Genomic DNA, 27426 nt, shown 5'->3' with positions numbered 1-27426 from the left:
TGTGACAGACACGGGGTCTCTAAAAATAGTCCTGGTGGGAGCCTAATGGCCTTTGGCATAATGGCTGAAGTCAGGGGAGGAGGTGTCTTAGAGTTTGCTCCAGTGGCTGAGTGGAAAGGAGGTGCCACTGACGTGGGAGGAGGACGTGGAGCCAGGCCAAGGGAGCTAGACATGCGGTGGGACAGGTTAGGGGCCAGCACTGGTTGGGGAAGAGAGAGACCAGCAGGTGGGGGAGTCGGCACGCGGCTCTTCCCAGTTCTTCGTAACACCGAGAAAGGTGGCAGGATTGAGGTGGTCAGAGGGCCCTGGGCAGAAGGAGCCCTATGGACTCCAGGGACCTGGGGCTGGAAATAGGGGATGTTCTTGGTTTTGAAAAGAAGGTGAAGGTCTAGAACAACAAATTGTAGCCAGAAAAGGGAAAGGCTAGAGGGCATGTTCCGCCTCACCTGGGAGAGAATGGACACCAAAGGGAGGACAGAGATGCCTCAGTGGAAGACTGGCCGCAAAGCAGGGCAGAGAGCGGGACTCTGGACCATGGTGAATGGGCATTCAATTCCAGGGAGCCAGACTACCCTGGGATGGGTCCCAGGATGGCCAGGACCCACTGTTTCTTCAGGATCAACCTGATGTTCTCTTACTGGCTTTTCCACCTGTGCCTAGTCCTGGCAGCCCACTGATTCCAGAAAGGGGCTGGTCTGGTCTCCAGCTGGGCTTCACCTTCTTAGCCTGAATCCCCACAAAGCAGGCATGAGGCAAACATTTCACATGAGCAGCTGGAAGGAAAAGGCTGGCATCTGGGCAGTGGTGGGCCATCCATCAGGAAGAGACAGACTTCTAACGATGAAAATTGGGGAGACAGGGAAAAGCAGTGAGACACGAGGTGGGGGGCTTTCGGAGAGAGGGAAAGGCAGGACTGACCTTCCTCACAGCAGCAAAGGCAGGACCAAAGGTGGCTTTGACTTCTACACGGTCTCGGATCCAGGCTGGCAGCTTTCCCAGGATAGGTGGGCGGGCATACCGCTGATCCAGAAGCACTATGCTGGCAAAATCCTTCTGGTGCCTGATGGCCCTGCCTAGGTGGGGACAGAGGTTGGGCTCTCAGCTAAACCAGCCTCCCCCACAGTGTATTTCTATCATGTTCCCTCCTTCCTGTCTCCCCATTCTCCTGCCAGGCATCCCAAGAGCCAGGAACAGTCCCAGGCCTACCTATAGATTGGTTGACAGCCTTCACACACAGATTCTCCACCAAAGCCTTGCCTGGTGGTGGCTGACCTGGGCCTCTGGGCTGGGGAGGGCAGAGGACAGCACCTGTCAGCATTTTCTTGCCTCCCCCCGCCCCCTGCTCAGTGTTCTGAGAAAATGACACCGCTCAGCATGGGAGAAAGAGCAGCAGGCATCACGGGCACGAGACCAGCAGCAGCTGCGACAGAGGAGATGGCAGAGTGGCTCCGGAGGGTAAAGGGGTGCATCCATGCGCTGGAGTGGACGGGAGACACGGGGACACATCGGGGGGCAGTGGGGAAGGCACAGCACTGCAGCGCCGGTATCGCAGCCCCAGAGGCAACAGCCCCTCCTCCCCAGCCCTCTCCTCCCAGCCTCGGGACACGAGGTACTCACCAGGGTCTGGCCCAGGTAGGCCATCTTCTCCTGTAGCTCTGGTGACCTGACGTTTGGGTAGGGCATGCCTACCATAACCACACACCTAGGGCCAAGGAACACGAGGCCGTGGCGCGGGGGCAGTCAGGCCCCCAGTGTGTTTGCCAAGGGCCAGACCTCACCCTCCTGTCATCAACTGCTACATCCAGTGCTCTGCCACCCCCCTCAAGTTGTGCTTGCTGCCTCTACCTCCCTCCACACCGGGAGCAGGTGTGCTTGGCCGAGACCCAGTGCAGGCCACATGAATGGAGTCCCCACAAAACTATGCACTGCCTAATTTCCACCTGGAGCTAAAGGGCCAAAGCTACCTCCCCACAGAGCTGAGTGACCTAAGCAGCCAGCCCGGGGTGCAGACTCCTGCTGGCATCAGCTTGTAGGCAGGGACCCGGCCATTTGTGGAGTGAAGGGTGATCACAGCAGAGCCCAGAGATGAGAGGCCCATAACTTACCGGCCAAGGTTGTCAGAGAATTTAATACCTTCACTCATCTTTCCTCCAACCACAGAGAGGAGCAGAGCACCTATCACCGTGCCTCCTGCCTGGCCACAACACTGCGGGAAATACCAGTCCAGGTTGTAGAGCCAAAGCTTGAAGGCCACCCAAAATGCTGCCAGCTGTTCTCTGGACCCAGGGCCTCGGAGTTACACTTCTCACCTTAATGCACCTGGAATACTCCGCCAGCACCTGTTCCACCTGGTTTGCTTTCTTGGGTTCCTGAAATACCTGAAGGAAAACAATGTCTCCCAGGAAAGGGTTTCAGAATGCATGGGCCCCACGTCTGCTCGTGGCCTTTATGTTTTCTAGACTGGAAACTGGAGAGGCCCCCAGAGTCAAAGGGTTCTAGGGAAATCCTCCAGAGGTGATCAGGGGTTCTAATTTGGGGAAGTAAGGAGCTAGCCGAAGTCCAGACAGTTCTCTGACATGCATGAGAAATCCTAGCAGGAACTCTGGGTGCCACTGTCCTAATAAGTGGGAGTTCTAGCTGAGAAGTCACTCACCTTTTTCCTGACAGCCAGGCGGGAGAGCAGCCCACTCTTATCCCAGTGGGTATAGACCTGGCATTGGTACTCATAGGAGGGGAAGAAACAGACCACCCCTCCAGGGACCACAGTGCACAGGTTACAGAGAATGCGACCAGTCTCCTCCATCTAAGGAAGGAAGACAGACAGCCCTCCCTGGAGTCATTCCTGAGGCCAAACAGCACTTCCTGACTTTGAGACTCAAAACCACATACAGGGATCCAAGCGTGACTGTAGTCATGGGGGAGAACCTGTGGCCGGAAGCGCCCCCTCCCCCGCCCCCCTCCCACACACATCACGATGCTAGCGCACCGGAGCTAAAACAGGCTGACATGCACCAAAGCCTCCCTGCTCAACTCCCAATGCCTACGGGCCACTGGGGACAAGCTCCACTACAACAAATCGGACACTGAAAACCCCATGTGTGCCTCTCATGACAGGCCCCAAGCCCCATGCTCCTGCCTGGGGCAGGGAGCGATAAAACCAAATGGCAAGAGAACCAAATGAAACAAGCAGATTCTCCTCAGGTTCATCCTGAAGGAATGGCCCAAGGTTCTAAGAAAACATTATTTAATGGTCGAAGCGGTGAGGGGAGGCGGGGAGCTCAGACCTCCCAAGGAGCATGCAGAGGGGACACTATCCAGCCTGGGCCACCTCCCTGTGGAAGACCCCAGCACTGATCTCCCTAACACCTGAACACTAAAAGCGCAGGCCAGGGTGCCCAGCACCCCAGAAACCTCTCTCCTGCCCCGGCGAAGGTGGTGGTAAGGTGAGCGGGCTGGTACTAACCATCTGCGGCAGCTCTCTCTTCTGGTATGTGAACTCCAGCTGCTGGCTGGAGGGGCCGCTGCAGATGACCAGGGGCAAGATATTGTCTGGTGGGATCACATGACCTGCAGAGACCCCAGGGAGGGGCTGAAAACGAGGGGCTGATGAGTCCGGAAGGCAGGGCCTGGGAAGCGCGTTCACCATCCCTGTCTCCATGCCAGGAAGAGCAGCTCCCACACTCGCCCACGCGCCTGCTCCCGCAGCACAAGTGGGTGGTACTCAGACCTCCCCACAGGGGTGGAGGCCACTGTGCGGGAGCAGAGAGACGTGAGCCCACGTGAGACCTGGCAAAGGACTGAGCTCCCATCTCACAGGCTCCTCAGCCCCTGGGGCCGGATGAGAGCACAGGGTCAAACCGTGACGACAAGGGGCCGGAGAGTGACACGTGGCCCATTCCACCCTGGACAGGGATTCTCACCACAGGAAAACTCCACCACTCGCTCAGCTTCCACCCCAGCACAGGCCAGCAGCTGCTCCCGCAAGTCAGACACCTGCGGACCACAACAGCAGGGCTCTGTGATCCCCGAGAGGGCCGGGGACCGCAGGCCTGAGCAGGCAGGGGGCCCTGGCAGGGATGGGGGGAGAGAGAGCCGCACTTTGGGGAAGACGAAAGTCTGGCCTGGCACAGTATGTACATAAGAACAGGAAAAAGGAGGTAAAAGGTAAGACAGATAATCAATGGGCAAAAATAAATAAATAAATAAATAAATAACAATAACCTAGTGTTGGATAGTCTCAGTGAGCCTGTGGGAACAGCACGGGTAATCTGGTGAGCTGGGCACAGTGCTTCTCACCCCTGACTGGGCAACCGAGAGCACCTGTGGGAATTCAAGACAAAATCCACACGTCCAGGTCCCAGCCTCAACTACCGGAGAAGGACCTCTGGGGGGATGGAGGGGTGGGGCAGACATATGCGTTTGTAATTTTAAAGCACTCCGGGATTTTCACCTACTGAATTGGCAAGAATCCTAAGGCGTGACCCCTCCGTGGAGAAACACACGTGTGGGGAGACAGAACAACTCCAGCTGGAGGGGAACTGGACAGCATTTTGTAAGCTGGATGTATTTTTACTTTTTAGCCTGGCAGTGCCCCCCCACCTAGGGGTGCCCCCTGAAGGTACAGCTCCGCAAGCCAACACCTGCGTAGGGATACTCCTGCATGTGATCTCTGAGCGCACAAGGCCGTTCGGGAGAGCCCAGCGCATGCGCTCACCACACCCTTGCAGGGTAGAGCGCCCACCGCGGGCAGGACACACACCCGCAGCGGCCCCCGAACAGCGTGAGTGCCACAACACTGACGCCCCAGCCACTGACAGAAGAACAGGGAAAGGACAGACGTGAGTACATGTATTTGCTTAGTTCTGCAGAGAAATGCAATGAAAGCAGGCAAGGACACACCCAACAGTCGTAAAAGTGACTGCCTCTGGGCACAGACAGCAGCCTGCAGACGGGCAAAAGTGGGACTTTCTGAAGGCACCTTCCAGACAGTTTCGACTTCTGAAACATATAGGTGTTTACATATTTTAAAAACATATTAAATCAAAAATAAAAAAAAATTAAAAAGCAAACGCTAAAACTGAAAACAGACGGCAGTAAAGAGGACCCTTTGTCACAGTCACAACAGAAGCACAGAAGGAGCCTGAATTCCAGTGACTTCCAATCCTTAGTGAGCAGACATCCTTAGTAGGATACACTCTCAGAGCAAAAATAAACGCAAAGAAATTAAATTTCAATCACTAGTTTACTGTTAGAATATCGGTAGTATAGGAAAGTATTTGAGGTCTCCTGTGGAGAGTGCAAGTAAGTAATAAGATAGAACAAACATGATAAGAAACCAAATGTTCAGCTCAAGAAAAAAGATATACAGTGTCAGGTCAAACAAATTTATGGATTTTCATTTAGAAACACTCATGATTTTTTAAAGCCATCTTCCCCAGTCTGTCTACAGAAAAGCAATTACAATCCAGGAGCATGACCAACACCCCCGGCACACGGATGCTGGTTTCCACATACCAATCCCCAAATAAGGAAGCCAGGTTACTTGGAGAAATGAAGGATTCCAGATCTGGGGCAAAGAAAGTATAAGGTGGCCCGGGACATTCTGCATTCTGTTGTGCCAAAAAGCAAGAAAGCATCCCAAGGCCAATAAGGGCCTTGTCAAGGACCAAGGGCAGCATGTGGAGGCTCTGAGGGGCCGAGCCTGAAGCACCTGACATCAAAAGCAGCAAGGACTAGAGATGATTTTAATTTGTGAACAAAAATATGAATCTATACACAAGAAAAATGGAAAACTAACAAAGTGGCAGGAGTGGTTCCAGTGGCAGAAGAGAGGGACCAGAGTGTGCGGGCACTGAGGAGCCTTCCACCGGCTCAGTCCGGGCCACGCATACTCTGGGGACAGAACTGCTGTGCAGAGATGTGGTTCTCTGTGCCTCCATGTTGCTTAAAACAGAGAAAAACTGGAAACCACCCGAATACCTAACAAAACAAGAGTGGTTCTACAAAATATAACATATTCACGTAACAGAGTAGAGCCGGAGCGTGGTGGGATAAATGCACACTACTGACAAGGAAAAATGTTTTTATGACATTCTGTTGCTGCCTGAAAAATCCAAATCGTAGCAACGGCATGTAGAGATGGAGATTCTTGTTTTTAAAACATGTATGTGTATTTGTAAAAATTACACACAAAGACTACTATAACGATATACACTAAAACAAATCTTTTGGTGGTGGAATTATAATCTTTTTTTTCCCCCTGCTTTTGCTGGTCTCTGCTTTCTACAATGAAAGCAAAATACTTTCATGTGTGTGCATGTGTGTGTGTGTGTGTGTGTGTGTGTGAATCTGTAAGAGAGGGAAGGTGGTATCCCTGGTGGGTTCAAGAAAGGCCCGGCACTCAGGCACTGGATGGGGGCCTGTGATTCCAGAACAGCTGTCTCTGGGAGAAATGTGGTCCTGTGGCTCAGAAGCACCAAATGCGCAGCAGTGCCCTTACACCCTCGCCCACCCATGGCCCCGGGCTAAAAGCCCAGGCCTGAGACAGTACAGCAATGCCACCTGGTGGGTGCTGCTCAGCCTGCTCAAGCTGACCCCCTTCTGGTTTGGGGGCCCACTGGACAGGAAGAGGCCTGACAGTGCAGCTGTTCATCCCACACCTGGGGCACAAGAGGCGGGCTCTGGTTCCCTTACCGGCTGCACAGTGCCCCCCACGATGACCACGGCCCAGCATTCCTTCACCACCTGGGCAAAGTGTATGGCTGGATTCAGGAGCAAGAATTTGAGGCTACTCTGACAAAGACTTCCTGAAAAAAAGACAGACAGCTCTGTGGGGCAGGGGGGGTGGGCTGCAGGCCCAACAAAGACTTCCAGGAGTCTGAGGCAGAAGGGAGCTCGGACGTGTCTACGGTCATGTCTATGCAGGAACCCCAGGGATACCACTTTGCTCTTTGATGAGGTCCCATTTAATCTCCAGGACAACCCTGTGGTAGAGACATCTACCCTTGTACACTGATCTTCAGAAAGACAATGAAACAAAGCTTGGAGGTGAGGGAATCCAACCCACCTAACCACAACCACCAGGCCACACGGCCTCCCTTGCAGCCTGGCCCAAGGTGCCCCACTGTCCTAGTGCCTCGCACCCCCCTCACCACAGGCCAGCAGACCAGTCACCAGCATCCTGCTTCCTGATCCTAGCCCAGGAGGCATCCCCAAGTCTCTCCATGCTCTGGCTTGGTGGCCCATGCTGGCTCCTCCTTGGGATTACCTTGGCAGTTCAGGATGACCCTGCCATCCTGGTTGGCAGTGGTGAGGGCTGCTAAGAAGGGTTCGATGTGCATCAGCGGGGAAGCTGGCCGTGGCAGCCTGGCCTCGCCCTCCTCCACAGGGCTCACAGGAGCTGTACAGAGCAGAAGAAAGAGGGTCTGTGACCACAGAGGCGGTGGGGGGGGGGGGCCCTGCGGCAAGCCTAAAGCCATTCTCTGCAAGAGGAGTCCAGGCATGAGGGATGGACGTTCCTGTCCCCCGCGTGCAGCCCGATCTCCCGCCTCCTTAACTCACTCTCGGCCACTGTGGGCTGCAGGGTCTGCAGAAGTGCTGGAACCCAGCCAGTCTGGGCTGCTCCCTGGAGGGTGTGAGGACTGCGCCATACCTTTCTGTGAAGCCGAAGAGCTGGGACGGAGTAAGAGAGCACAGGGAGGAATGAGGGTGCAGCAGTGGGAGCCCTGGCTGGAGGGAGGTTCCGCCGTACCCCAGACAACCTGCAACTTGCCCCCTACCCCCACCTGCCACGAGGACTCTCGCACCCCCACCCCCACCCAAGGAGCCCTGCTACAGGAAGGGAGCAGAGGTTACTCAAGCGCCTGAAAGGCAGGGGGCAGCACTGGGGTGCTGCAGACCCTAGCCAGACCCGGGAAGGGGAGGGCACACCTTTCTGCTGATCATGCTCCTCTCACAGTAGCGCCGCACCTGTGAAAGCAAGCCTACTGCAGGTATCTGGCCACCATTTGCTGGAAAAGAGAAACCACCAGCTTCCCAAACCCCAGGGAAGCAGGACTCCCTGCTTGCCCTCGCCCAGCCCCAGGAACCCACAGCCTCCTTGTTGGCCAAGTGGGTCACCCTCCTCAGAGGTCCTGCCTCTCCTGCCCCCCCCCACACAGCATGGTGGAAGCCTCGTGCAGGCCGTGCCCTCACATGTGTGTGCATGGCTCCAACCCTCTAGAAAGGCCCCCTGATCTCCTTCAATGTGACAGCACCTAAGCTGAACCTTGAAAGATTAAGTTTTAAATAACCTACAGGAGCAAAGGCACGAAGGAGGTAAAGCTTGGGTTTGTTCAGGCGTGTCTGGTGCGTACACTATGTGTAGCCTGGAAAGGAAGACAGCGAGTTGAAGCCTTTGAAGATTTCTAAAAAGGGTGCCATCTTCCAGCGGAGCTCCACTAGACCCTAGTGTGGGAAAGAGAGCAGAAGGGAGAGGGAGTGCGGGCAGGGAGAGCAGGGAGAAGGCAAGAGGAGAAGAGCCTCTCCTGATGTGGCAGCCATGGGAATGGAAAGGCTCCAGAAGTTCAAGAGCTAATTCTGGCTCTGGGAGCCGGTGACCATTTAGATGCAGGACCCAAAGGGAGAAGAAAGGAGTCAAAAAGGGCTGGATTGCCAGCCTGTCTGATGGGGTCATGGCAGTGACGGGGACCGAAACGGGTAAGTTGGGGGTGTGTGAAGACAGATGGGAAGGCCGGAGGGAAAGCAAAGGGTCTGGAGTCCAGGCAGGGGGGCTAACACGCCAGGTACCATCTGCTCACTTGTGTGTGACCTATGCCTGTCTCTCTTGGGGTGACCTCTCCCAGCCTCGGGTCCCTCTGCTTCTGAGCGGTGATGGTACCTCCTACCCTGGAGTCACAAAACCTGGTGCCCTGCCGTAAACGCAGTAAGTGCTCTGTATCGTCAGTAACTTAGAATCCCTGAGTCGAGCGATGGTGGTGGGATCCTGCACAGCAGGCCTGGAGCGAGCTCCCACCAGAGGCTGCACGCAAGTCCAAGGCCTCAGGGGGCAGAGGGGAGGCAGTTCACAGCCACCTCAGCCCAACAGCAGGATAATGCTCCCGATGTTAACCTCCTGCTCAGACTAAAGGCCCAGGGCAGAGACTGTGCCCGAAGAAAGATGGAACCAGGCAAAGGACCTGGGAATTTCTGTTCGTGCTTATTTGGGACAATGAAAGGCACCTTTTCTCCCTAGTCCCAGGACCCTTCAACCCTGGGTTAGAGATTACTTTTTTCTTGCTGATGCAATGCCTCCAGGGGTAAGTGTTACAAACACCTATGCTGTAGATCCTCAGACTTCTAGACTGCCTGACATTAGGAATTAGGAATTTACTTTTTATTCCTTCGTCTTCACACAGCGTTCTGCTCACAGATGGTAATAAATATAAGCAAATTGGACACAAAGGGATGAAAATCTCTACCTTGAACAGGTTGATGTTGTCGATCTGGTTCTCAAAGAGGAAGTCATTGATGGTCTTCATCTCTGTCCCTTAGGGGTAAACAAAGGGCCTTGGAATCCTTCCTTGGAAGATGGGAAGACCAAGGTCCCAGACGTGAGCTCAGAACCAGCTCAGAGCAGCTCTGGGCCTCTGAAGGCAGTCCTCTTACCTGTCTGTGAAAGGCTCTGTGTGTTGGAATTTTGCTTAATGTTCCCTAAAATAGAGAATTCAAGCTGGTCAGGATGGTGACTCTCTAACCCCCAGCTTCTCACACTGAACACTGGACTCCTTAAATAAGAGCATTCGTAATTGAACAGATTTTTCTGCCATGTATAAACACCCAAAAAACCTGCTAAGAGGACAGGAGGCTCAAGGTAGCCTCAGAATCTGACCCGTGTTTGCACATGGAGCCCAAAGCCTTGTGGGTTTCATTCTTTTCACACCTCCTCCACGGAGGCTGGGACCAAGTGACCACCCTACTTTAGGCAGACCCAAGGAGCTGCCCAGGGGCAAAGCAGAGATGGAAGGGAAGAGCACCGGCGCTAGGCAAAATCCCTCCAGCAAAATGGTCCCCTGGCTTCCTAGAACTCAGCTTGTACGTAAGCCATCAGGTGAACAGCCATGCAACAAAAGAAAAGGCAGGTGACAACAGAATCGTGAGAGCCACATGGACCTGGAGCCACAAGAGTCCCACCATTAGGTTCACGAAGCAGAGACAGTTCACACCGCTGCTCTGAGCTCTAGTTTACTCAGCTGTCCACAAGGGTGAGCTCGCCTGTGTTCCGTGCTTTCCTCAAAGGTGTGCTCCAAAGTGACTTCACACGGTCCCATTATACTACGCTGTTATTACTACCTGGGGAGTAGAGTCTGGCAAAATAAAAAGGACTCAGAACAGGGGGAAATAAACTAGGAATCTAAAAAAAGATCTAAGGCTAGACAATTCAACTAAGCTGTAAGAGAGAAGAATCTTCTCCACCAATGGCTAAGATAATTCTTGGGGACGCAAAAAACACAGGTGTCCTGACTGGCATCCAGGGAACAGACCACACAAGCTTAGCTGGCCAGGGGTCAGGGAGGGCACGGTGCTCCTTACCACACAACACAGTCACAACCTTCTCCAACAGTACAGGATCTGTTTGATGTACATCAAGTTCTTGGCCTTCAGACGCTTCCTGAGGAGACACCAATGGACATCAAGTGGTAGTACTCCACAAGCAACTTCCCTTCCAAGTGCCTCAAACTCAGGCCTTTTTGTCTAGTGTCTTCCAAAGCAGGCCACGAGCGACAAATACACCCTCAGAAAAGAAGGCTTGCCATGGCCCAAGGCCTTTGTAGCCAGCTGTGGCATCCTGAGCATGCTCGGCCTGTGTGGGATACACACCATCGTGAACAGGAGGGGAAGAGTGTGCTGGTCTCCCTGGCGCTGGGCCCAGACCAGAGGTGGAGACCCCAGTGCTTTCTCTGAGACTGAGCAGGACTTTCCCTTCCCCTCAGGAGGCAGTGTCTTACCCATATCGTTCCATATACTGGAGCAACTGGGAATGGGCCTGGCAGAGCTGGAGAGAACAGAGAATGGGCGTGAGGGCAGGCCAGGCTCTATCTTAGATTATGCCTAGTAAATGCCAGCCATGCCACATGGGAAGCAGTAAAGGCAGTGGGCCTGGGTAGAGACCAAAGGCCTTGAGGCTGCTGGGAGCTGAGAGGTAAGGAAGGGAAGTTCTGCTGCAATATCCACTTTAGGTCAGTGAAAATAGCAAGAGGCTGACTAACTCGTTCAGGTAATGAATCTCTCTGTTAGTTTTTACTATGTTGGGCAAAGATGTATTTTCCACTAAGCAGAGAAGTGGTTCGAGGTAGCCATTACACTCTGGCCTAAGGTCAGCCCTGGCCTAAGGTCAGTAGAAGTGGTGGGAGGCACGTGGGTGACTCACTCAGTTAAGTGTTTAACTTCACTCAGATCACAATTTCAGGGTCCTGGGATCGAGTCCGGCATCAGGCTCCCCGCTCAGCAGGGAGCCTGCTTCTCCCACTCCCTCTGCTCCTCCTACCCCATCCCCACCCCCTCATGCACATGTGCTAATAAAATAATAAAAAAAGGGGGGTAGGAATACCACATGAGCTTCAGGGTCATACACCAGTGGTCAAGTCCCAACTCCACACTCCTGAGCTGTGTGATTTTCGGCACACTGCTTAAAGCCCCCCGAATCTGAGTTCTCAGTGTTAACAGGGAACAACAGCCCATGCAGAGGCTGTGTGAAAATTCATGATACTGCACACGGGCCATGGCAGAGAAGAGGTAATCAACAGTGGCCCTTGGAAGCCCTGAGCATCCCTCAAAGCGAGGCTAACAATGCCGAACTATGTGAGGACCCCTGCTTCCTTCGCCCTATCATCCTGGCTTACAGAGAACAGGATACTAGCACCTGGGACTCAGGATGACTGACCTAGGACAGTAAAGAGCAAGGACATGAGCTACTTCCCCTCAGCTGGGTCCCCATAGTTCTACTATCTGCTGGAAAGCCAGTTAGCCCCTGACGAGTCTACTGCCCCGACTCAAGGCACCCTCTCCCAAGCCACCTCCAGACCAATTCCAGGGCTTAGAGAATGATCCATGTCCCTCCACATCCCTCTGCCCCATGGCAGGCCCTGGCTCAAGATGGGAGAGGCTGACCCACCTGGGAACCGCTGACCTCTGCACTGTGGATGCCCATGATGGTGTCGATCAGGTTGTGCGCCTCGTCGATGAACACCACCTGGCCCTGTAGCCGGATGCCCACAGCCTGGCGGGTGGCCGCATGCAGCAGCATCTGGTAGGGCAGCACCATGAGCTGGGGGGAGGGGCAGCTGCCTGAGCAGTGTTGGGGGGAAGTCGGGGTTGGGGGGGTACTCATTGCTTTGGCAAGTGTTCCCCGCCTACTCTAAGTGTCTGATGCAAATGGTTTTAGCCAGTCTGATTCTGACTGAACCAAGAGTGGGGGTGGGGAGAGGGGGAGCAGAGAGGAGTGTGGAACCCCTGCCCAGCCTTATCCATACCCCTGAGGCACCCGAGGTTCCTCAAAACACAGTGATCACCCCTGGTGTACTAGAAGGTAGCCCTGCGCTCTGGTCCCAGGACTGTGACTTCTTAGCTGCGTGACTTGCAAAAGTCACTTAAACTTTCTGAGCCTCAGTTTCTTCATGGGAAAAATGGACTTAATAAGCTCTATCTCAAATGAGGGCCAAAAGCCAGAGGTCGGGGCAACAAAAATAAGAATGCTGTAAATTTTTCGGTGCTACTCATGAGACTGATTTCCCAGTTAAAAGAATATTGATAAAGTGAAACTCTAGAAAACTGGTAACTTAAGGCCCAGCTTTAATCTGGCACCATTACCCACCTCCTGTGAGAAAACAGGTAAATCACTTAGCCTTTCTGGGCCTGTGTCCTCATGTGTACATATGGATAATACCTGCCTTAGCTTTTTCTGTGGGATACTACAAAGCAAAAATGAGGTGACAGTTATCTCAAAAAGTCAAGATCATGAAAATCTCAGACCCCAGGAAAGCATGCAACAATGGTGGGGGCTGGGAAGGTTCTAAAATTTCCCTCTGAGCACCTATGCAACACAGTTCAGAGTAGCATACTAACGAGCATTTAGCTGCTGTAAAATCATTACTAACGTTGTTCCCTGTATCTCTGAAAAGCTACCTAATCTTTTTTTGCTTGTATGGAATTCTCCACAAATGAAACTCTATTTCCAAAAGTCACTCGAATGAAACAGTGGCAGAAGACAGTAAAACCATACCAAATAACAATATTTTGGATCTGTCAAATGGGCAGATCCAAATGCCCATCCAAATGGGCAGTGTAAAGATGAGCCTCAACATGGCAAGTCGAAAGAAGACAGCCTTCTCCCACACCGACAGGCAGGTGCCTACATCAGGATGGTTGGTCTGAAAGGCTGTTTGGAAACACATTTCTGTTCTGCAGCACCCTGACTGCATCTTCTCAGCTTCCTGCTGCCCTGTGCCCCTGGACTCTGGTTTCTTTAGGACTGCACACCCTTCTCAGTTCTTATCTGTTGTCCCCAGTAAGGCCATCTGTTCCTGCAACCCAGAGCCAAAGGACACCCCCACTCCCATGCACTGGCACCTGGGTGCTGTGTGGTCATCCACCCACAGCCAGGAACATCCTCCCAAATTAAGAGGAATGAGGAAATCCCTTGTGGCAGAGGCCACAGATGGAGCGAAGAGTTACTGTCCAACCCTCAAAGGTCTTTACCTGGGCTGCTGGAATGGCAAACTGGCTCCTGTAATAGGGACAGGCCCGAGCCTCCTTCCCCAGTGTCACCAACTGCTCAGTGTCCTTCACCCCCACCAGGACCTGGTCTCGGAGGAGCTGCAGCTGCTCGTAGCCATAGAAGGGGCATGCGGCCCAGTGCTCCTGCCTTCTCCTCTTGGGCTTCTCTTCCTCAGCTCTGTTCCTCTCTAAGGGGGGCAGAGGTACAAGGAATGAAACCAGTCCACAGGGCCACCACTGGGTCTAAAATGTCAAGACCCAAGTCCATGACCCTCCCCACTACTATTTAGGAAGGTCTCACCATTTGGGCATTTAATTTTATGTTCTCTAGAAAAAGCCAATAAAATCATCTCAGAGCCAGGGTTCTGGACTAGATACTGACCCAAAAAGCAAAATGCCTTTCCCAAGGAGACGACCTTAAGGAAGGACCCAGCTGCAAGCTCCACTGTCACTGCCACTTAAGACACTATCTCCTGCATCCCTGGTCCACTTCCAGCCTGCTCCCCACCACTTCTCAGTACTGCCCCAGCCTACACGACCACCCCAGGGGCCATGCACGGCTCTAGTGATGGTTGCTACCATGTTTGCTTCTCTGCATCTCCACGCAGCGGTCATTGATGAGCTGCGCAGAACCCAGGGTCTCACATCATCGTTTATACAAAGATTCTAGAAGACACAGGGCAAAGAGAGAGCCACAGCAGTCACGACATAATATACAGCAACCCTCTGGGGCCTGCCCAACACCCTGCCAGGAACCAGAAGAGGCTAATCCTCCCACGGCATGGCATGCCCTGGGCCTGGGCCCACCATCCTTCCATGCCTGGAAGAGGAAGATGAAGGCCCAGGAAAGGGAGCGGGATGGCACCCAGGCCAAGACGCAATGCCTCCATGTCCCTGCCGAGAGCCGAGGGAGACGAGCCGGGTGTCCTTGCCAAAGGGGCTCCTCCGTACCTCGTGCACAAACTGAGCCAGCTGGGAGTGTGTCCGACTGCAGTAGTAAATCTGCTCCGAGGAGGAGCAGGGGATTTCAGAAACGAGATTACAAGATCTCCATTCTCTGCACATCAACGAATGCACGGGCCAGTAGGCTGAGGGACTGGGGACAGTGGCCACACACACACAAACCTAAAGCAACAGGACTCTGTCCCACAGCAGATCTCGCTAACGCGGGGCCCAGGCATTCCCCACCTCCCCCACTCAGCTCCAGAAGTTTACAAGAACACCCACAACATGGAGCTCCTCCCATCAGTCCTGCTCAGCCATGAATCTGGCCACTTCACAGGGCTTGGTCATCTCAGGACAGGCTGCCTCCCTGAGCTGTGGTTCCCCAGTGGGAAAGAACAGATTCTGGTGAGCGTGTCGGGGGTGGGCTGTCCACACACTCCTCCTTAAAGTCTGGGGGGCCAGGCTTGCAGTAGGACAAGGGGAGCTGAGCTGTGCTTTATGCTCCTCCAAGACTAAGAGCGGGAAGAGAAGAGAAGCAGGGAGAAAATATCTACTTTGAACAGAGAAAACCAAAGTCTCACACAAACTAAACCAAATGTTTTTAAACATGACAGATGTCCGAACCCTACATACCTCCCAGCGCTCCATGCCAACGGAAACATAGACAAGAGAAGAGGGAGCCGAAGGGTAGGGTGCTCTTGCTCAGGCCTGCCCTCACCCCCTAGCACCACCGGTCCATGGGCCTGCCAAGTGAGCACCCCAACACTGAGATCTGGGTCTGGGGAGCCCCAGAGTCAGGAGACTGGAGGCTCTTTGTTGATGACAGAGCGAGAAGCAGCCAAGGCGGGCAGACACAGAGCCCTGGACTCAGGACCAATCCCAGAATACCCACGACGCAATGTCTTACCTTAGTTATATGTTCTTCCTCTGGGTCATCCTTATCCGCATCCACTCTGAGAGAAAAGAACACAGAAACTGAGAGAACTCAGGCCACCTGAAGACACACTTGAGTGAGCACCTACTGCGTGCCCACAATGAGCCCTGGACCTAAGCCAGATTCGGTCCCTGTCGTCGGAGGCCAGCAGAGCTGAGGCTGAGCTCTGAGCCAGAGACAGAAAAGACACATTCCAGCAACAAAGTTCCAGCAAAGCCAGTGCCTGCTTGCTTGCCCACTGGGTCAGAGAGATGCACCGGGCTAATACCAGCCCGATCCTCCCCCCGGCACTCACGAGGGAAAGGAGAAAGGGGCACAGTATTCCCCAAACCTCCATTCACTGTCCGACTCTGTCCGTCATCAAAGGCTACTCCGTCCTTACCATCCACGCCTCCAGCGAACTGGAGTTCTCTCAGTCCCCGCAGAACTGTGCTCTTCACCCCCTCGCGGCCTCGGACATGCTGTTCTCTCGGCCTGGTAGGCGCCCGCCCCTCACTTCCTCTTTTACCTAGCCAACTGTGTCAACCTTGAGATGCCCACATAAACACGGCTGCCTTCCTCCACCTCCCAGAGAGGTTCGGCCAGCCCCTCCCTCGCCACACTGCTGTGGCCCCCTGCACCTGTTCTTTGCAACACCCATCTCCTTCAAAAGCACTTATTCTGGGTCTGTCCGCCTCTCTAGACTCATGTCCGCAGGCAAGACTCTGGGGTGTCTTGCTTCTGAGAGGGCCAGGGGACTCACCCAGGCCATGGCACATGGCAGGAACTCCAAGCACATTTCCTGAGGGAAGCCACAACTGACTGAAAAAAGATGCTGTCGCCCAGAACCTGACAAACCTCTTCTCTCCTTGGCACCTCACCCCTCCCGGCAATGAAGGAAGAGCCCACATGCACCGAGGGACTGGGAGGGAGGTCAAGTCTGCATTACGAGGCGGAATGGTTAGCTGACATTATTAGTCTAGGCTCCTCCCCAAACAAAATCTTTTACAGACACACTCTCCCTACAGGGCCATCACTGGCATTCTTTTTGTTCACGTGGGAATTTTTTTTTTTAAAGCAGAAATGCTAATTCCCTTGTGCAATTAGAAAAGGAGTTATTTATAGGGTTGCCTTTCTAGTCAATAAATAATTGTTCAGAACCCTATGTCTGACAGGCCTTGATTTAAATCATGTAGCACAAGGTAAGCAAACTCAACAGGATCTAGATAAGAAGCAGGATGTGTGAAGAAAGGAAGAGCAGAAATTTTATGTTCAGAACTGGCTGGGGCACCTGGGTGGCTCAGTCAGTTAAATGTCTGCCTTCGGCTTTGGTCATGATTCCAGGGTCTTGGAACTGAGCCCCACCTCAGGCTCCCTGCTCGGTGGGGAGTCTGCTTTTCCCTATCCCGCTGCTGCTCCCCCTGCCTGTACTCTCACTCTCACTCATTCTGTCAAGTAAATAAATAAAATCTTTTTTTTTTAAAGATTTTTTTAAAGATTTTTTTTAAGATTTTTAAAAATCTTTTTTTTTTTAAGATTTTATTTATTTGACAGAGGGAAACACAGTGAGAGAGGGAACACAAGCAGGGGGAGGGAGTGAGAGAGGGAGGAGCAGGCTTCCTGCTGAGCAGGGAGCCAGATACAGAACTCCAACCCAGGACCCTGGGATCATGACCTGAGCCAAAGGCAGATGCTTAATGACTGAGCCACCCAGGTGCCCCAATAAATAAAATCTTAAAAACAAAAAAACAGAAATAACAACAAAAAAACTGGTTGCATTCTCAGAGAGGCTCCTCCTCCTTCTCCAAATACCAAGGCATGGAAGCTGTAGGAGTAATCTGCAGGATTAATGGCTCAGGCCAAAGCCCTGGGTAGTAGCACTTTGTTACTCTAATATTCACAAACTCCACTCAAGTCCTTTTTTTTGTCCCAGGGCGGGGGGGGTGTCTCGAGAAGAAGTCCAGGAGCAGGCAAGTAATCTCGGAGGCAGGTGGCAAAGGGTTTGCAGAGCACTTCCTATCTCCCCGAGGTGGGATGCCTAAAGAGGTCTGACCATCTCAGCCCTGGGCAGGGTCAGAAGCTTTGGTTCTAATCCAAGTCCCGAAATCTGTGCTTAAGGCAGTCCTCTAGCACCAACAAAGAAAAGCCCAGGGCCAGATAATTTAACTGGCCAGACTGATGCTGATTTCAATATTTAAAGAAACAATGCCAACCCTTCTCCAACTCTTCCAAAACACAGAAGAGAAGGAACACTCCCAAACTCATTTTATGGGGCCAGTATTACCCCAGTATCAAAGCCAGATAATGACACTACATAAGATATACAAGCTACTATATCCCCGACAAAGACAGATGCAAACACTCCCAACAAAATGTTAGCAAACGGAGTTCAATAGCACACAAAAAGGATCACGCCCCATGATCAAGCAGGGCTCCTGCCTGAAAGACAAGAATGGCTCAACATATGCAAATCAGTAAATGTGACACATCAGTCAACAGAATGATATACAAAAGTCACATAATCATCTCAGTAACACAGAAAAAACAAATGACAAAACCCAACACCCATTCATGATAAAAACTGTCGTATGAGGTACAGAAGGAACATACCTCGACAAAGGCTATCTGTGACAAGCCCACAGCTAACACTACTCAGCAGTGAAAGCTTTCCCACTAAGACAAGACTAAGACGAAGGTGCTTACTTTTACCTCTTCTCTGCAACACAGTGGAAGTCCCACCCAGACCATCAGTCAAGAGAACGGAAGAAAAAGCATCCAAACTGGGAAGGAAGAAGTAAAACTACCTGTTAGCAAATGACATGATCATACACAGGAAAAGCCTGAAGATAGCGCCAAAAAACTGTTAGGATTAATTAGCAAATTCAGTGAAGTTGCAAGGTACAAAATCAACAGACAAAAATCAATTTCATTTCTGCATGCTAACAATAAACTATCTGAGACAGAAATAAAGAAAACAGTCTGGTTTACGATGGCATCATAGACAATAAAATACTCAGGAGGTAAACACTTACACACTCACAGCTACAAGACTTCGGTGAAAGAACCCGAAGAAGACACGAACGACAGAACATCCCATGTTTGCAGGTCAGAAGAGTTCATGCTGCTGAAATGTCCACACTACTGAAATCCATTCATAGATCCAGTGCCATCCTATATTAAGAGTTCAACAATATTTTTAACAGACATAGGAAAAGAAAGATCCTAAAAATCACATGCAACCACAAAAGACCCCAAATAGCCAAAGCAATCTTGAGAAAGAAGAACAAAGCTGGAGGCATCACACGTTCTGATTTTCAACAGTATGATTATCAAGAGTACAGTACTGGCACAAAAACAGTAGAATAGGGATGCCTGGGTGGCTCAGTGGGTTAGGCTGCTGCCTTCAGCTCAGGTCATGATCTCATGGTCCTGGGATCGAGTCCCACATCAGGCTCTCTGCTCAGCAGGGGGCCTGCTTCCCTTCCTCTCTCTCTGCCTGCCTCTCTGCCTACTTGTGATCTCTGTCAAATAAATAAATAAACTCTTTAAAAAAAACAGTAGAATAATCAATGCAGGAAGGTATTGGCATAAAAACGGACACATAAGACTCGTGGAACAGAACCCAGAAATAAACCCATGCATATACAGTAAAGTAGTATTTGACAAGGGAGCCAAAGATACACAATGAGGAAAAGACCGTCTCTTCAGTATGTGCTGAAGAAACGAAGAGTCACATGCAAAAGAATGAAACGCAATCCCTATCCTACACCACTTACAAAAACTAACTCAAAAGGGATTAAAGACTTGGGGCGCCTGGGTGGCTCAGTGGGTTAAGCCACTGCCTTCGGCTCAGGTCATGATCTCAGGGTCCTGGGATCGAGTCCCACGTCGGGCTCTGTGCTCAGCAAGGTGCCTGCTTCCCTTCCTCTCTCTCTGCCTGCCTCTCTGCCTACTTGTGATCTCTCTCTCTGTCAAATGAATAAATAAAAAAACTTAAAAAAAAAAAGGGATTAAAGACTTAAATGTGAGGCCTAAAACTCCTAGAAGAAAACACACAGAAACAAGCTTTACGACACTGGTCTTCACATTGATTTCTTTTGCTGTGACATCAAAAGTATAAACAAAGCAAGAATAAACAAGTGGGGCTATGTCAAAATAAAAAGCTTTTGCTACGGCAAAAGAAACAATCAACAAAATGGAACAGGAACCAAGAAATGGGAGAAAATATTTGCGAACCACCTATCTGATGATAAGGGGCTTAAAACCAAAATATATAAGGAACTCCTAAAACTCAAGAGCAAAAAAGAAATGATCTGATGAAGAACAAGCAGAGGAACGGAACAGACATTTTTTCTTTTTTTTTTTAAAGATTTTATTTATTTATTTGACAGAGAGAGATTACAAGTAGGCAGAGAGGCAGGCAGAGAGAGAGGAGGAAGCAGGCTCCCTGCTGAGCAGAGAGCCCAATGCGGGACTCGATCCCAGGACCCTGAGATCATGACCTGAGCCGAAGGCAGCGGCTTAACCCACTGAGCCACCCAGGTGCCCCATTTTTTCAAAGTCATACAAACGGTCAACAGGTCCGTGAAAAGATGCTGATCCCCCAAGGAAATGCAAATCAAAACCACAATGAGTGGGGTGCCCGGGTGGCTCAGTGGGTTAAGCCTCTGCTTTCGGCTTAGGTCACGATCTCAGGGTCCTGGTTGGAGTTCTGCATGGGTTGGAGTTCTGCTTCAGGCTCCCTGCTCAGCAGGAAGCCTGCTTCCCTCTCTCGCTCTCCCTACCTGTGATCTCCCTCCCTCTGTCAAATAAATAAATAAAATCTTTAAAAACAAACAAACAAACAAGCCACAATGAGCTATCACCTCACCCACCTGTTAGAATAGCTATGATCAAAAAGATTAAGTGTTGGGAAGGGTGCCTGGGTGGCTCAGTCAGTTAAGCAGCTACCTTCCGCTCAGGTCCTTCCACTCAGGTTGCGATCTCAGGATGCTGGGATGGAGCCCCATGCTGGGCTCCCTGTTCAGCAGGCACAGGGAGCCTGCTTCTCCCTTCCCCACACCATGCTGGTGCACACAGGTGCACAAAAGCGCACGTGTGTACTCTCAAATAAATAAATCTTTAAAAAAGAAAAGAAGAAAAGATAAGTGTTGCCAAGAATGTGGAGAAAAGGGAACCCTGTGTCCTGTGGGCAGGAATGTAAATTGCCATTCTGGAAAACAGCATGGATGTTCCCCCCAAATTAAAAATATTAAGTAGCATATGATTAGGCAAGTCCACTTCCAGGTATATACCGGAAGGAAATAAAATCCGTATCTCAAGATCCCTGCACCTCCCTGTTCACAGCAGCAACTAATGAAAACCACCGAAGCATACTCGGACCGCTGAATGCATAAAGAACATGTCACGCACACAGTAAAACAGCCATAAAAAGACAGGCAATTCTGCCAGCTGTGACAATCCAGATGAACCCTGAGGGCATTGTGGTAAGTGATGTTAAGTCCGAAAAGGACAAATTCTGGGTCATCTCATGAGCGGAATAAAAAAACAAACAAACAAACAAAAAAAAACAAAAAAAACCTCCTAGAAGTAGAGAGTAGATTGCTAGGGGCTCAGGAGTGGGTGAAGGTAGCCAAAGGGTATGATCATTAATAAATGATTAATAAATAATAAAATTATTTTAATTAATGTTTTATTAATTAATAAAACAAGTGACCATGTTAACAACACCGTACTGTTTATTTGAGAGGTGCCAAAACAGCACATTTTTAAAGAAATATTACGTATGTGAGGTAATGAATTAAGCGACCTCATCACAGTGGTCCCTTTGCAATACAGACGCCTATCCAACCCTCATGATCCGCAACTTCAACTCCCACAGTGTTCTATCCCGACTGTAGCTCAATAAAGCTGAGGGGGAAAGAAGGAAGTCAGGGCAGCCGGGAGCGGAGCTGGGTGCACTGCAGCCCACTGTGAAGGTTTTCTCCATCACCCGTCAATGGCAGGTTTCAGACGCTGGAGTTACACTCTACACTGACTCGGTCACCACAGCATCAATGACAACGTGGGACACATGGGACACATGTCTCCTTTAGAGGAGCAGGAAACCTCCCTTCCAAGCTGGGAGCCCAAGAGGAATGACCTCTAGGGGCACTCATGCCTTGGGGGCAGAGCCCCTGATGTCAAAATGGCCTCAACACCCTTCCTAACACCCAAACCCGATCAGGTCGCTCCCCAACTTGTAATGGCTCACAGCCCCACAACACGGAGAAAGACACCCAGTGCCCTCAGTGGGACTCCAAGGCCCACACAAACTGACAGCTGCCTCTTCTCTACCTCATTTGCTTTTAGCCCTTGGACCTTCTGTGTGTCCCTCAACCCACCAAACCTGCTCCCCTTTCCAGACCAGGGCACCAGCAGACCTCTGACTAGTCCTGTCCTCCAGGTCTTCCACGGCTCCTTCTCACCCTTCCTCACCTCCTCGGAGGCCTCTCCTGGCTTCACCCAGAGAAGCAACCCCACACTCTACCCACTGCCCCCGGTTTCATTTTCCTCCTGGGCAAACGCGCTCATTCCGCGCAGTTACCATCTGTGTGTTTGTCCCACCCCCCAGCTCCAACCAAATGCAAGCTCGCCCAGCGTAGGGGGCGCATCTGGCGGACTTGGCATCGGGGACCATGCTGCACCCAGAGCTGGCCCTCAAAGGGCATCTATGCAACTGAAGCCTGAATGAAAGAGGAGGCCCCGACAAGGGGCAGCTGTCATCTTCAGGGTCTTCTACTCCACCCAGCAGCTTACTGCTCACAAATCAGAAACCCAGACAGAAACCGGACGGTGGAGGCAACAGCTTAGGCTAAGGATACGTTGATGGTTTACATCCTAAAGCTCCCATGGTATCGTCTGGGAGCAAGGAGCACACGACTAAAGCCGGCCCAGCCGGCTCCAAGGCCCAGCTGCTCTGTCCCTAGCCCTGTGGCTTCGGCTAGGGCACAGCCCCCGCTGGGTGTGACAGGGAGACGCAAACCTGGTGGGGTCAACGGAGCTCAGACCCACAGAGCCAGCGTCGGCAGATGAAGGGCACCATCTCCAGCCTTCTGAGTGCTCCTGAGGAGCCTGGCTAAGAGGGGGCAGGGGGCTGGCACACCGTCCCTTCGGATGCCTTGTGAGGGGCAAAGCAACCTGCCTCTCTGTGGGCACAGGAGCCGGCCCCATAGGAGCCCCCATGGCAACCCGAGCAGGGGCAGTGGGTGAAGGAGAAGCGTTGTCTCACCCGCGAGCTGCTCCCTTCTCCTCATCACTCTCATACTCAGCGAGGACCAGCTCCTCCTCCCCAGACACCAGCGGCTCCCAAGGCTCGGCCTCTGCTCCCGCCGCTAGCATCTCCCTGCTGAGGCAGAGGAGACGCTCCATCTCTTCTTCCTCTTGTCTCTGCAGAGGAGCATCGCCAAGCGGGAAAGAGAAACAAATCTCAGGACTGGACCCCCGCCCCCCGGACCGAGCGGCCTCTGAGCAGCTACCACTGAGGATGACACACATGTCACTACCACAGGCCTCACTCTCTTCCCGGTGTCTAAGGTACCAATACCTCAGCTCAAGCTCCAGCTACCGGGGGATGAGAACTCAGCTTGGGGGGTGGGGGGTCGGCCCTGGCCACTCACCCAGGGGAGCAACAGCACCCACGCACTGTCCCCACCACCCCCACAGAGGGCGCTCACCAAGCGCTTGGCTGCATACTTGAGCTGCGCATTGTGCCGAATCTGCCGCAGGCGCTCCTCTCTCTTCTTCCTCCTGACCTGTTCCTCCTAGAGGGTGAAACAGCCAGAAAGAAAACCCCTGCCGAAGTCCCCAACCATGCCCTTCTTAAAGAGTCCGGGGCAGAGCGGTTCTCCCTTCTGTGGGCAACACTCCAGGGGGGCAGCAGCATCCCTGACCCTCAGTATGGGAGGTCCACACACTTTGTCCCAAAGCCACATCCTCTCAATCAAATTCATTCCCTTAAAGGAGTCTGCAGCTGCAGAACCGCGTTGCCAAGGGCAATGGTGAGGCGCCTTCCCTGGTTGGGTAATGAAGGGAACCGTCCACCCCGTCTAGAAAAGGCCTGTTGACATCAGCTTTGAAAAGACAGCACAGGTGCAGCACCACTGACTCAAGGAGGCACAGCAAAGGCAAAGGACATGCTACCCCCAGAATCAACCCCAAATCACCAGCCAAGCCCTGTTTCCTGGAAGGCTCCCAGCTCCTGTCACCCCACAGCTCACCTTCAGACGGTCCACCAGGTCCCTTTATTCTCTCTTCTGCACAAACTGAGTCACCCAGTCAGGCTCTCCTGCAGGCCTCGGGGTGTCTGGGGTCTCTTTGCAGGACGATGAGAGAGACAGGGGCTGCTCCTTCCCATCACTCAAGGGGACAGTTCCAGTTTCAAGGAGACGTGCCTCTTCCTGATGTTTCCTCTGCTCAAATTCACAGAGCCAGGAAGGAGCCCCACAAATAAGACTTAAAGGTTTTCCCTACAAGAAGAAAAAAAGTCATCAAAAACAAGAACAAAACCCAAAGCTTTCCAAATAACGTTTCTCATTTTAATAAAGCCTTCAAGGAAGGTCTAACTTTAAATATTAGAAAGCACTCTAAGACCAACCTGAGGAAGGACAGGAAGGGATTTAGCAAAAGGACAGCCAGAAAAGATAAGGAAAATAAATAAAAATAAAGTTCCTGGCTTAATTATATAGCTCACTATTCCTAAGATAATTTAATGTGGCTTATCAGGTTACATAGAAGTACTGCAAGTTAGCATAATTAGAAGCTGAGGAATTAGATAAAGCCCCAAAAAAGAATTAAGGCCAAAAACACATGGCTTGAAATCCTATATACTCGCAACGGGGAGCCACATTTAGCTCTATGCTTTAATACAGCCATGTGCAGACAGAACAGGATCAGTCCCATGAGATCCAGTCTTCAAAAAATTTTAAAGCAAACTAATTGCTCTGGAGAACACAGTTCTTAATTTAAAGATTAGAATATTCCCTATGGGTCCTCCTTGTGGGTTGAATTGTGTCCCCCACAAATTCATATGTTTGTTAAGTCCTAACCATATGTCTCAGAACATGACCTTATTTGGAAAAAGGGTTACCGCACATGCAAGTAGTTAAGAAAGAAGAGGGCCCTGATCCACTAAGACTGGTGTCCTTAACACAATGGGGAACTTGGGCCACCGCGGCAAGCCCAGAGGGCGGGAAGCCCAGAGGGAAGGCAACACGGTGAGACACAGGGAAGGCTGGCCTCGGACATACTGAGGAGAGGGCCGGAACAGTCTGCTCTCAAAGCCCTCCCTGCTGACTCCCTGCATCTGCACTTCTGGCCTCTGGAGCTGTGGGAGAGTATGCTTCTGTGGGTTAAGCCCCCAGCCTGCGGAGCTCTGTCCGGGCAGTGGGAGCACTAACTTCCAGGAGGCTGCTGCATGGGCTCCTTCCCTAAAGCTGCTGCTTCTGGGGTCCAAAGGGCAGTTCAGTTCGGGCGAGCCTCTGCAGGAGCCAACACGCTCTGGTCAGGCAGCCAACTATCCGAGCCTGCTTAACCCAAGGGGGTCTCAGAGCATCCAGAGGGGTCCTGAACCTAATATGGGCTTGAACGAACTGTAGGTAAAATGCACAGTGTGTAGGGTTGGGGATAGAGTGGAGCACAATAACTACGGCTTCAGACTTCAGGCTGCCTGGCCGAACCCTGGCTCTTCCACTCACCAGCTCTGTGACCTGAGGCTTGTGTGCTCCACAGAGGCAAAAATGGGAACAGTTAAATAAGATAAAAAAGGAGGTGAGGTATATGTGTGTGTATGTGACACAGAGAGAGAGATAGTACCTTCCTCAGAATTGCCGTAAGCATTACGTTCATACTCATAAGAGCTAATACCTACACCAGGACTAGAACAACACCTGGTACATAAGTGAGTAATAGGAGCTAGCTTTTTTTTTTTTTTTTGCTTTTGTTAAGTAATAAATTATTGTGACCTTGAATAAGAACCCATTTCATGAAGTTCCCTTGAAGAGAACGTGAAATAAAATCCCATGAAGATTTTATTTATTTGTCAGAGAGAGAGAGAGAGAGAGAGAGAACGCACACAGGCAGGGGGAGCAGGAGAGGGAGAAGCAGGCTCCCCGCTGAGCAGGCAGCCCGATGCAGGACTCAATCCCAGGATCCCAGGATCATGACCTGAGCCAAAGGCAGGCACTTAACCGACTGAGCCACCCAGGCATCCCCTATTTCATGAAATTCTTAAAAGGCCCTATGATAGAACAGCACTTCTGAAGAATGAATGGATGACGTATCTTTGGAAAAGCCCATATATACCATTCCATTTCTCTCAGCTTTTGATGAATACAGAATGGCAAAGCCTTCTAAACAGCCCTCCCCAGCAGCTGCTGGAGAGCAGCCATTCTGTATTGCCAGTAAAATGGAGAGCCACTGGCTTTAGCCATCAGCAAGCTAGGGTCACGAGAGCCACCCCCTGTAACAGTGGCCCAGGGTCAGACAGCTGGTCAGAGAGCCAGCACCCTCCCCTAAAAAGGGAGCTGAGGACCTTCCTTAAGGGAATGTCAGAGTTACCTTCCCACAACCACTGCAGGCACACTCTATCACAAAGAGAAAGGAGAACTGAGCCCTACAATTCTATATCCTCTGGTAAGACAACAAAAATTTAAATTGGAAAAGGCTAAGAGGATATATGACCAAATGCTCATGTTAGGAAATAAATTTAATAAAGTACCCAAAAGACACCTAGCTTTGAACAATGCTATTTCATGGGGTACCATCCAAGATATCACAGTTCTAAAGTTTCCGCCAAGTACATTCATGCATTCTGAACACCCACACTGTAGCGAGCACTGGTCTTGATGCTGGGAAACAGAGTTCTCTAGAAAATGCCCACAGGCACAAACTTAACACGAACCATGGCCACGGGGCGTCATATTTCCCTGTGAAGCATGGGCTCCATCCCGGTGGAGAGGTCAGCACAATGTGGGGGACTGATGAGAAGCTATAAAGGGGACACGGACAGGGAAGCAACAGCATCTAGAGCTAAGCAGGGAGCTCAGCCACCGAGGCAGAGGTGAGGCACTGCGTGTTAACGGTATGGCACGCCGGTGGGCAGTGGGGCGCCAATGATGGGGAGAAGAGTTTACTCCAGGCATGATTTAGACAGTGTCAGAATGGGACAGTAACTGAAGTCACAGGACAGGAGGCCCTGGAACCCAGAACATCGACAAGAAAGGGCTGAGCAGAGGAACAGGTTACATGGAACTGGCAAAGCGCTGAGATGGGGAGCTGAGCCTTCAGGTTAGACAGGACAGAATGAACACATGCTCTTCTGTGTTCTTTTCTGAAACATGCTAAAATTACAGCAAAGGAATAAAAGAGGCTTAAAACCCACCAAAACAAAGAAAGCGGAAGAAGGGAAAGTAACGGGTTTTAGGAGAGATGGAAAGCAGACAACCGGAACTGAGAGGAGTCAAGGAGGCTAAGCCTGAGCCTGCGGAGATTCCCTGATATTCGTGCTCAGAAGCCCCAAAACTGCCAGGGACGTCCCCACCCTGCAGGAGACAGGACGTGTACCCTCTGGAGGGGCCGAGCCAGGAGGGCTCTGGAGATGGTGGGTTGCATGAAGGGTGGGGAAGAGGGCCAGAACCAAATCGGGAAACACAGTGAAAGACCATGCACCTAAAGCCACTTCCCAAGACACCCTCAAGAATACTGGCCATCAGGCTGGGACCAGAAGGCAAGGGTTTAAAGGAGCCTACTCTGGAAAAACTGGATGGCTTGAGTGACAT

The 27426-nt window shown here is 51.6% G+C and overlaps 1 protein-coding gene and 1 pseudogene across 1 annotated transcript; one reads left to right on the top strand and one right to left on the bottom strand.

Annotated features, from left to right (window-relative positions):
• Positions 1 to 27426, top strand: part of LOC116594397 — a 1026621-nt pseudogene that overhangs the window by 586299 nt on the left and 412896 nt on the right.
• Positions 619 to 25486, bottom strand: LOC116593638 (putative ATP-dependent RNA helicase DDX11-like protein 8). The gene is given in 30 exon segments (XM_032347906.1): positions 619 to 726; positions 919 to 1073; positions 1207 to 1285; positions 1618 to 1702; positions 2106 to 2206; positions 2310 to 2378; positions 2654 to 2803; positions 3464 to 3567; positions 3921 to 3993; positions 6694 to 6806; positions 7268 to 7399; positions 7561 to 7590; positions 7593 to 7671; positions 7930 to 7968; positions 9459 to 9526; positions 9646 to 9690; positions 10570 to 10599; positions 10602 to 10648; positions 10986 to 11032; positions 12152 to 12304; positions 13735 to 13940; positions 14329 to 14391; positions 14394 to 14420; positions 14649 to 14754; positions 15605 to 15650; positions 21765 to 21770; positions 22881 to 23038; positions 23326 to 23412; positions 23869 to 24117; positions 25463 to 25486. Coding segments are annotated over 30 exon segments (2679 nt in total).

Source organism: Mustela erminea, chromosome 6 (genome assembly GCF_009829155.1).
Source record: "Mustela erminea isolate mMusErm1 chromosome 6, mMusErm1.Pri, whole genome shotgun sequence".
NCBI classification, from domain to species: Eukaryota; Metazoa; Chordata; class Mammalia; order Carnivora; family Mustelidae; genus Mustela; species Mustela erminea.
Note: the sequence above shows the minus strand (reverse complement) of the source record. Positions and strands in the feature narration are given on the sequence as shown.